The sequence below is a fragment of the Babylonia areolata genome, chromosome 5 (assembly GCF_041734735.1).
Source record: "Babylonia areolata isolate BAREFJ2019XMU chromosome 5, ASM4173473v1, whole genome shotgun sequence".
NCBI classification, from domain to species: Eukaryota; Metazoa; Mollusca; class Gastropoda; order Neogastropoda; family Buccinidae; genus Babylonia; species Babylonia areolata.
The window spans coordinates 48,083,507-48,094,823 of record NC_134880.1 but is presented as its reverse complement, the minus strand read 5'-3'; the positions used below and the strand labels follow the sequence as shown (position 1 = coordinate 48,094,823).

The 11,317-nt window shown below is 48.1% G+C and overlaps 1 protein-coding gene across 1 annotated transcript; it reads right to left on the bottom strand.

Annotated features, from left to right (window-relative positions):
- Nucleotides 1-331: 331 nt before the first annotated feature.
- On the bottom strand, nt 332-10,074 carry LOC143282107 (allatostatin-A receptor-like). The gene is made up of 2 exons (XM_076587610.1): nt 9,757-10,074; nt 332-4,654 (listed from the first exon to the last, which is right to left on the bottom strand). The coding sequence occupies exons 1-2, from the start codon at nt 10,014-10,016 to the stop codon at nt 3,826-3,828; spliced, it is 1,089 nt and encodes a 362-aa protein (XP_076443725.1). The 5' UTR covers nt 10,017-10,074; the 3' UTR covers nt 332-3,825.
- Nucleotides 10,075-11,317: the final 1,243 nt, after the last annotated feature.

Sequence of the window (11,317 nt, the reverse complement as noted above, 5' to 3'; positions counted from 1 at the left end):
ATATATATATATATATATATATATATATAATGACATCTATTTTGATATATTACTGGATCTGGAAAAGCAATGATAACTGAGTGAGGAAGAATGACATCATTGTCATCAGAGAGTATTTATTTCTTTTGGTTTTTGACAGTGAAAAAATAACGACAGCCAGCTTCTTCTTCTTCTTCTGTGTTTGTGTGAACAAGTCGGTTATTTACGTACATGACCTCAACTGTTTCTACCATGCGATGTAGGCAGCCATATTCTGATTTTGGAGGTGAAACCGCATGCATAATGCTTCTTCTTCTTCTTCTGCGTTCGTGGGCTGCAACTCCCACGTTCACTCGTGTATATGCGAGTGGGCTTTTACATGTATGACCGTTTTTATCCCGCCATGTAGGCAGCCATACTCCGTTTTCGGGGATGTGCATGCTGGGTATGTTCTTGTTTCCATAACCCACCAAACGCTGACATGGATTACAGGATCTTTAATGTGCGTATTTGATCTTCTGCTTGTGTATACACACGAAGGGGGTTCAGGCACTGGCAGGTCTGCACATATGTTGACCTGGGAGATCGTAAAAATCTCCACCCTTTACCCACAAGGCGCCGTCACCGTGATTCGAACCCGGGACCCTCAGATTGACAGTCCAACGCTTTAACCATTCGTCTATTGCGCCCGTCAAGCATAATGCTTCAATACTGAACGAACACTACTTCAGCAGTCAAGTTTCATCCCAACGTCCAGTCAGTGTCACCTTCCATTCCCTGGCCCTGGCCCTCTCTCAACATACTCCTCACCCCCTGTTTTCTGTTCATGACTGTATGAATGCGTTGAGGAAGAAAGACAAGATTGTGTGTGTGTGTGTGTGTGCCTGTGTGTGTGTGTGTGTGTGCTGTGTGTGTGTGTGTGTGTGTGTGTGTGTGTGTGTGTGTGTGTGTGTGTGTGTAAGCATGTGTGGGTATGTGTGTGTGTTTTGTCCAAAGTAACTGGTCTGTAAACTGTTCAGAAAGAGTTCAACATACAAAAAAGAAGAAAAAAAAAGAGAAAAAAAGAGAGGAAATTATTTGAGTGTTATATTTCAAAAGCTAAGCTTGACAACTACTGGCCAACAAAAATGCATACCCTCAACTTCTCACAACTTCTCATTCACTTACTTTAACGTTTTACTGTTTGGATAAAGAGCTCATGATGGGAAAGTAATCAGTGCCATCATATCGCGCAGTTCACTATCAACCAGAGAAAGCCAGTGAAAACAGACTGACGATTGGAAAATGGACAAACAATCACAGCCCTTCAGGAGAAGGAAAGAGCCAGCACAGAAAAGAAAACCACACAGTTTGTGTGACACTGGAGTGGCAGCAGCTCAGTGGTCATGTACCTGCCTAGAAAGCCGAGAGTCAGAGCTCACCGGTTCAAACCCCACACCCTCCAGCTTCTACTTCTTCTGCGTTCCCCGTGATCATGGTCTCAGACTTGCAGTCCTATGCTGGAAATGAAGGTGGTGGTCTTGATGAGGTCTTCTTTGGTGCCCCAGAGCTTTTCTGCCAGTGTGGCTCCATAGGGCCACTGCTGCGTCCATGCATCTTGATACAAGGGGGAGGACTGCAGGAAGTGCTCCAGGGTTTGTGGGCCTGTCTTACACGGGCAGTCAGGAGTGTGTGACAGCTTCATTCGGTACATGTGGTCTCGCAGGCGGCAGTGCCCTGTGCGTAGTCGGAATATGATTGTCTGCATACCCTCCAGCATTTTCTTCCCCTCCACTGGACCTTGAGTGGTGGTCTGGACACCAGTAATTCAGATGAGACAATAGCCCGAGATCTCACGTGCAGCGGGCACTTAGTGGACGTATATGAATCCATGAAAACAAAGGGTTGTCCCTGGCAAAGTTCTGTAGAAAAATCCACTTTGATAGGAACACAAATACATCTGCATGCAGAAAAAAAAGATTGGGTGGTGCTGCACTGTGCTAGAGCAGCCCGAATTTCACACAGAGAAATCAGTTGTGACAAGGAGTAATACAATGCAATACATTACAATACAATGACGGTCCATGCATTCCGACCAGTCTGGAAAAAAAAAAAGGATGGGACAGTAAGAGTTCAAATAACCATTTTAAAACAAAACGCTTTTAAAAGATTACAGGTATGCCCTTCTCAATCTGATAACAGCACTCACCAAAAACAGAATGTTTTCATTTTTGCCATTCAAACAATTGCCTCTGAACCATTAAACCAAAATACCATTTTTAAAACGCGGAACACTAGTATCTTCAAGCAAATGCACATACTTTTAAGTTTAAACAATCAGTATCTTCAAGCAAACACACATACTTTTAAGTCTGAACAATCAATATCTTCAAGAAAAAGCACATACTGTTAAGTTTAAACAATCAGTATCTTGGAGCTAACACACAAACTTTAAAGTTTGAACAATCACTCACACAGTGAATGAACGTCTCAAGCTTGAACAGGTGCCACAGTTTGGAACAGACAGTAGCCGTCATTCCCAAAGTCTTTCTCTGAACATGACAGAGCTTCCATCAAAAGAAAAAAAACAAGCAAACCAGAAAAAAACAACAACAAAGACACCATTTCCATCCAGTCAAGTCTGACCGGTGGTTGTTTCCTACTCATTTGCTGCAAGTCTGGAACAAATGGAAGCGGGTTCCAATTCAAACAAGCAATGGGCACTCCTGTTGCCATGGTGAGCAGTGTAGCAGGTAGGATGGGGATACGTGACTGAGACGTTAACAACTTGAAGTCTCTCGTCAGCATGACAAATGAGTCGATGAAGCAGACTTCATTTTGTATTGGAGTGGGTCCTGAAGGTGGGAGTTACTGCCCAACAGTACACAGTTCGCTCACAACACAGATAGTGAAGACCTGTCCTGTCAACAACACAGTTACCTCGACACACAGCCAAGCACACACACTGAATGGGAACCACGCTATTTCTCTACTGAGATAATAAACTTATTCTGATTCTGATTCTGACTGACACCATCACAGGTGGCAAGCGAGAGAGAGCAAAGAGCAGGGGGCAAGGGTCATGGAGGGAACATCTGCATGAAGGTTAATGCAATGCATAAGGCTTCAGGCGAGTAATTCTACTTCCCCTACACAACTCTTTCCAAGGGTTTAGGGCACCTTACTGGCCAACCACACACAAACCAACAATTTTGACTTTCCTAACCTCATAAGTTGTCTTTTTCTTTTGTGAATGAATTCAGCAAACTTTGCCAGGCATGGAACAAGGACATTTTACCTTACCTACTGATGCCAACAACTGGCAAACAGAAAATATCAAGACCTGATACTTTTTTTTTTTTTTTTTTTGACATCAGGCTCAGCCATCACTGGCAAAAGCTCACAGGAATTCAAGAATTGGTTGACAGCTCTTTTTCACCTCATTACAAATGCCATACTTTTTGTTTGGAATCTGGCCACAGACTTAATGCCAGATACCTGACCTGTCAATAGTGTTTTCACATCTTAACACTAACAGCACTGGTCAAACCCACATGTATGTGTCCCTTTTTGTCAGAAAGCTTTTAACAGATTCCAAACTGTTCACAACTGGTGGGTAAGTTCATGACAATGGGATCAACTCAGGGTCATTCAAAGTGGGACAGTCTCCATGTCTTTGCTCACACTGATTTATTGGCCTTGGTAATGCTGAGCCAATGACCTTGGTAGAGCCTGAAACGTGATCCACTTTGCAGTTCCTTCCTGGTGTTCCAGTGCAAATTCCACCTGTGTCTTACGAGCCTTTCATCAAGAGGCAGTCCCCATCTACCACTGAATTCAACACAAATCCTAACATCTGCTCATCCTTCACAACGGAACAATCTCCAGCTCTTCAACACTGGTAAGCTCCGTGACGTTGGTGGCATCAGAGGTGGCCACGTCGGACGTTCCCCCTGTCAGGGGCGCGTTGCTGGATGTGGAGTGGATCCTGGCCGAGTGGCCATTGGCCGTTTTGCTGGAAGAGTTCCTGTTTCTGGCCTGGCCACTGCGGGCCTGGGTGTAGGCGCGGTGACACAGAGTGCAGTTGATCACTTCGTCAAACGCCTCTGCCAGCTGCGGTGCCAGCTTGGAGTAGATGACGGGGCGGGCGGCCTTGTCGGCCATCATCAGACACAGCAGGTAGTTGCGGGCGATGTAAAGCGACACAAGGGCCTCCTCGTCCGGGAACTCCTGCTGCCCGGCCTCCGACTCCTTGTACAGGACGTAAATGTCGAAGATACGATACGGCAGTTGGCACACAGCGAAGCAGCCCACGATCACCGTCACCAGCCGCGACATCTGCTTCTCTCGTGTGGAGTAGCTATCCTCGAAGTAGCGCTTGCTGATGACGTGCGCCATGATGTAGAAGGCAATGATGATGAGGGCGGGGACGAAGCAGGTGAAGGAGCTCTCCAGCCACACCTCCCTCTCGATGTCTGAGTCCAGCGTGTAGTGGCACAGCCCCTCTGCCTCCTGCACCGAGGTCATGAAGGGGATGCCGGCCAGCAGGGCGATGACCCACAGCACCGCGGCACACAGTACCGTCTGCACCTGGCTGGGTGGGGTAACGCCCCGCGTCGTCACCAGCACTGTGCGCAGCACCGCCAGCACCACCAGGTGGTAGGCAGCCACTAGGCTGCTGCCAACATCCAGGTACCTGCAACAGTCATGATGTTTTGATGTCACACCTCCTGGCATTGCACTGACAGTCAGAGGGAATAATATCAATGACTATCTACACACAAATTAGACCGACACAGTCACAAACACATAATATAAGAATGTTGACATCAAACTCCCTCCACATAATTATCCACATCAAACACAAACATTTCATATGAGATTCTCTCTCTCTCTCTCCACATACTTTTGTTACCCATGTCACTCTCAAGGGAAATCAAACCAAAATTAAATGTAAAAAAAAAAGAAAAAAAAGATCTATTTCACTCAGTCAACCCTCTTGTGATGTACCCCATTTTACACATAACATGCACTCATACACACATACATGTCTACCCTCTCAAAAATCAAAAACAACTCTAACTGGATTTTCAAAAACATGTAAACAATAACAGCAGACCTTTTATTTTTCAGTTCGCTGGTGTTATGCTTAAATTCTATTCTTTAAAAACGTAAACAGATTGTCCTTGATAGTATTTAAGTAGTGATGCAATTCATTCAACTCTCAGCAGGTGGAAATTCCAGCAAGATGATCCATAAAAAAAAACACGACTGTCTTTTGTAGTTGAAAGTCAAGGATGCAAATTAAAATCAGATTTAATCAGGTCTGAAAAACATATCATGTGACCGGTACAGTAACATGTTTATTTTGAGATGAACTACAGCAGTAGCCACAAAAACACCCAAACAGATTGTCCTTGAAAACAGACAGTGATGCAACGCAGGTAGGTGGGAACTGCTAAAAATATGACCCAGAAAAACATCACCAGCAAGGGTATGACAGCTGAAAATAAAACAGGAAAATCGAAACCACCTCTGGAGAGTAACTGTGGTTAGTCTTCAGTTGCTTTGAAGAATCTATGAGTCGAAGTACACAACTTCTCCTCTCCCAAGTGGGTTCATATTTTTTTTTATCTTGTTTATTGTATCCTGTTTTGAAAGAACCCAGGCAGTCAAACCTTTTTTTATACCCTGTGGTGACAGTCACCGCTAATTTGACCTACAAGTATCGGTACAACTTAGGGAGATCAGCGTGAATTACTCTGTCAAGAGCCATGTACAGGGTTCATCAAAAGATAAGGACCACTTTGAACTTGCAGTGTTCTTCTGGGGACAGCGAGTGTGGTGTGAGGTGTGAGGGTGGGGTGTGAGGTGTGAGGGTGGGGTATGAGGTGTGAGGGTGGGGTGTGAGGGTGGGGTATGAGGTGTGAAGGTGGAGGGTGGGGCTGTGAGGGTGGAGGGTGGGGTGTGAGGGTGGGGTTGGGTGAGAGGGTTGGGATGGGGTGTGGGGGTGGGGGTTGGGTGTGAGGGTTGGGATGGGGTGTGGGGGTGGGGGTAGGGTGTGAGGGTGAGGGTGGGGTGTGAGGGTGGGGGTGGGGAGGTGGGTGGTGTGTGAGGGTAGGGGTGGTGTGTGAGTGTGGGGTGTGTGAAGGTGGGGGGTGGGTGTGAAGTTGGCACTGGGGATGTGGGGGTGGGGTGTGAAGGTGGGGGTGGGGTGTGAGTAGGGTGTGAAGGTGGGTGTGAGGGTGGGATTGGGGTGTGAAGGGGAGGGGAGGGGTGGGCATCGTGACATGATGCTGAACCTTCACTCAGCAAACAGCCTGTGTGATGACTGCCAACCACAAGCAGAGGAGCTTTGTATCTGTATTTCCCTTTTTTCTTACAACAGATTTCTCTGTGTGAAATTTGGGCTGCTCTCCCCAGGGAGACCATATCCCAATGTTGACAGCGCCACCCATTTTTTTGTGTATTTTTTTCCAGCCAGAAATTTTATCTGTTTTCCTTTTGAAGTGGATATTTCTACAGAATGTTGCCAGGGACAACCCTTTTACGTGCGCTAAATGCATGCTGCACACGGGGCCTCAGTTTATCGTCTCATCCGAAGGACTAGCGTCCAAACCACCATTCAAGGTCTACTGGAGAGGAAGAAAATACTGGCGACTGCTGGTGATTCGAATCAGTGTGCTCAGATTCTCTCGCTTCCTAGGCGGACGTGTTACCTCTATGCCAACACACCACTTCCCTGTGCACTTTCCCCTTTCTTTCAATGAAAAACTACATCTTTGGTTTACAAACCACTGATTACCTGTCTTCTTCTTCTTCTTCTGCGTTCACTCGTATGCACACGAGTGGGCTTTTACGTGTATGACCGTTTTTACCCCGCCATGTAGGCAGCCATACTCCGTTTTCGGGGGTGTGCATGCTGGGTATGTTCTTGTTTCCATAACCCACCGAACGCTGACATGGATTACAGGATCTTTAACGTGCGTATTTGATCTTCTGCTTGCATACACACACGAAGGGGGTTCAGGCACTAGCAGGTCTGCACATATATTGACCTGGGAGATCGTAAAAATCTCCATCCTTTACCCACCAGGCGCCGTCACCGTGATTCGAACCCGGGACCCTCAGATTGACAGTCCAACGCTTTAACCACTCGGCTATTGCGCCCGTCACTGATTACCTGTCAATTTCAGGCTGAAAACAACTGATTAACTGTCAATTTTTGTCTGAAAAACAAGTGATGAACTGTCAATTTTAGACTGAAAAACCACTGATTAACTGCCGATATTTGGCTGAAACATCGATTTTTAATGTATTTTTCAAACTGCTCATGGTGTGTGTGTGCCCGAAACAGCTGATAGCGTATTCTATGGCAGGCCGATCATAAACCGGATGGGGTCATTTATATCATCTCTCTCTTTTTTTAAATTTTTTTTATACAGTTTATACAAAAATTAATATACCTTCTTTTGTTTACTGGTCCTTATCTTTTTTGTGAAGTCTGTACGAGCACATGTTCCTTAACTCTCTCCATACGAACGGCGAAAGAGACGACGTTAACAGCGTTTCAACCCAATTACCATCATCAAAATATTGCAAGTGGAAGGTTCTTATACTGAAGAGGTGAATGTTGACAAAGAATACCACAATTCTGACGACGGAAGCTAAAGGTTGGGTCATTCAGACACCCACTGGACATCCGAGGGGTCTGTGTAGAGGAGAAGAGAGGACTGGCCGTACCGAGTGAGTTAATGCCTTGTGACCTGTTTTTCGATGTTTCACGACTTACTACTACACGTAAGACAAGTAGCTTCCCTCCATATTTTCCCCCTGCTATACAATACACCAACACCATCAGACACTGATCTTTGCAAGAACCCGACAGACAGACAGACAGACGGAAAGACGGATAGAAAACCAACAGGTACACGTCTCTTCCTTTCACCATAACCTTGACCAAAATCCACAGTTTCAGTTTCACTTTCTCAAGGAGGCGTCACTGCGTTCGGACAAATCCATACACGCTACACCACATCTGTTGAGCAGATGCCTGACCAGCAGCATAACCCAACGCGCTTAGTCAGGCCTTGAGTGCATGCTTACATATTTGTGTACCTATGAAAGTGGATTTCTTTTTACGTAATTTCGCCAGAGGACAACACTCTCGTTGCCATGGGTTCTTTTTCAGTGCGCCAAGTGCGTGCTGCACACGGGACCTCGGTTTATCGTCTCATCCGAAAGACTAGACGCTCAGTTTGATTTTCCAGTCAAACTTAGGAGAAAGGGCGAGAGCGGGATTCGAACCCACACCCTCACGGACTCTCTGTATTGGCAGCTGAGCGTCTTAACCATTCTGCCACCTTCCTCCACAAATTCAATCAAACACATTCCCGAATCCGCTCCATCAAACCGAGTCAAAAATCCATTGAGGCAAGCATGTGTTTGCTCTGTATTGTCTGTATATTCTGTGTTACTGTAATAGCATATTCAGGACTAAAATGCTATGCTAATCTTGAACATAATGCTAACTTGTGTTTGCACATTTCTTCTGTCATTGCTGCTGTGTGCACATGTCAAATGACCGGTAGAAGGCCAGGCCTGGAACTTCCTGTTTTTAGAGGAAGTGTCTGGGTTTGTTCTTTTGTACTTTCTATTTACCAATGTGCTACCTGAACTGCTAGCATAAGCAGGAATAACTTGAAGTTGTGTATCTTGTAAAATCATTATTGTTAAATCCTTGCAACGAAAAACTCACAAACTCTTAAGTTCCCACCGAACCTTTTCGCCAAACCAAACCCGCAGATAATGCCGCAAAACGTCACCCATTTTGCACTGATTCATACACACACAACTTTGCCCACGCAAAATCAACGCCGATCGACAAAATCAGACATTTCCAACTAACCCCCTCCCCCTCCCCTTCGTTACCAACGCAAATAAAAAATAAAACATTTACCGCATAATCATCATCGACACTCCTCAGTCCCCCTTTTTCCACCCTGTCCTCCCCTCCCCCCACTATCCCCCATATTTCCCACCTGCCCGTTACCTCCCCTTCCCCCCACACAACCCTGCTTCTCACATACGTGCAAACACACACACACACACGCACGCACGCACGCACGCACGCACACACACACACATTCACACACACACACACACATACACACGCACACATACATACACATGCACACACGCAAACACACACACACACACACACAAATGCACGCACACGCACACACACACACACAAACTCACACACAATTCCTGTAATGCAGAAGGCAGCAAGAACACAGTTTTCCTGGGGAAACACACTGGCTCACACAATGGTCCACCACAAAGACGGATTTCACCAGAACACTCATTGCTCTAGAGCTCTGCTTTATCATTCCCCCCACACACACAACTACAGCCACCCACCCATCCACTTACCCACCAACACACTACATACCCACACACACAACACACACAAAACCCACGTGCTGGCCTTGCACCAGACGTCAGTGACGGGCAGGTCGGGTATGGTGAGGTCGAAGACAATCCGACCTCCCCCGCCCCTCCACCCCCGCACCCACCGACCCTCCTACCCACACTCTACACCCCCTTCACCCACACACCACACCCCCCAACACACCACACCCACTTGCTGGCTTTGCAACAGGCGTCAGTGACGGGCAGGTCGGCCATGGTGAGGTCGATGACACGGCCCAGCCCCGCCACCACCACCCCACCCACTCCCGCTCACATACACCCCCGCACCCCCTACAAACATACACACACCAAACACAAACCCACTTGCTGGCCTTGCACCAGGCGTCGGTGATCGGGAGGTCGGCCATGGTGAGGTCGATGACGTGGCGGGGCACGGCGATGAGCAAGCCCAGGATGTCGGCCAGGGCCACGCTGCCCAGCACCAGGAAGAAGTCGGCGCGCAGGGCGGGGTAGCGCAGCAGGGCCCGCAGCATCAGCACGTTGCCCAGAAGCCCCACCAGTGCCGTCAGCCCCAGCAGGATGCTGGCCACCAGCACGTCCTGGCTCAGCACCTGCACTGTCATCCTCAACGAGGCGGTGGCGGTGGTTTTGGGGGGGGGTGTTTGGTGGTAGGGTTGAGGAGTGAGAGGGGAGGGATGGGGGGGGGGGGGGTGTCAGTCCTTCCAGGTGGTGGTGGGGATGGGGCGGTGGGCGTGTGTTGTGTGTGTGTGTGTATGTGGGGGTGGGTGGATGGGGGTGGGGGTGTATGTGGGGTGAAGTGGTGGGTATGTGGGTGGGTGTGGTGATGTAGGAGGGGGTGTGTGGGGGGTGGAACGTGGGGGGTATGTGGGTGTGTGTGGTGTGTGGTGGTGGAAGGATGTGGGGAGTATGTGTGTGTGTGTGTGTGGTGATGTGGTGGACGGGTATGTGGGTGTGTGTGGTGTATGGGGATGGGAGGGTGTGGGGAGTATGAGGGGGGGTGGGGTGTGTGTGATGTGGGGTTATGTGTGCGTGTGTGGTGTGTGTGTACGTGGGGGGAGGACGTGGGGTGTATGTGGTGGTGTGTGTGTGTTGAGGGGGTGGGGGTATGTGATGTGGGTGGATATGACTGACACAACCGTCACCGGGATGTATGGTCCACGTCCGGGTGAGCAGGCCTCTCTGCAGGAGGAAATCGTACGTCGATACAGGTGTTCCCAGGACGTCAAGTTCATGTCCACATGTGTGGTTTCAGTGCAGCTGGCAAAGGAAGATTGGTACTGGCTTCACTGTGAGGTCATACTGTTCATGCCTTGTTATGTCGGACTGTGAACATTCCACGTCCACATGCATGGTGGCCAACCCAGGTATATAATCATGTCATTATATAGATGTATATTAGGAATGGGTACTTCCAATAAAGTCTGAATGACGTCCACTGAGGCTGTTTCCTGATCAGGCCATTTCAACGACGACTGAGAAATCTAGGCTAAGAAAAAAAAAAGGTATGAAGACATCATGGACAACATAACTATGTTCTTGAAGGGTTCGTTCAGTGCATGAACAATTCTCCCCTCCTACAGACAGACAAGCCACACTACTACAGTGTCTGCAAAACTGTGCAGCTTACAGAACAGACTGTGACCAACAGGACCTGGAGACATCATCAGACTTCACCACACCTCCACCACCCTCCACACTCACTGGACGGACTGTCACCAACAGGACTGGAGGATGTCAAACTTGACCAGACTTTCAGTGACACCCCCCACCCGCCCCCACAGGCCCCCCCTCTTCCTCCCTCAGCACCATACGAGTGATGCTGTCAGGACCTGGTTCATCCCATCAGGGCGTTTGGTCTTGGTGCGCCACCCTCACCACCCTCCCTGCTGTCCAGGTCCACTGG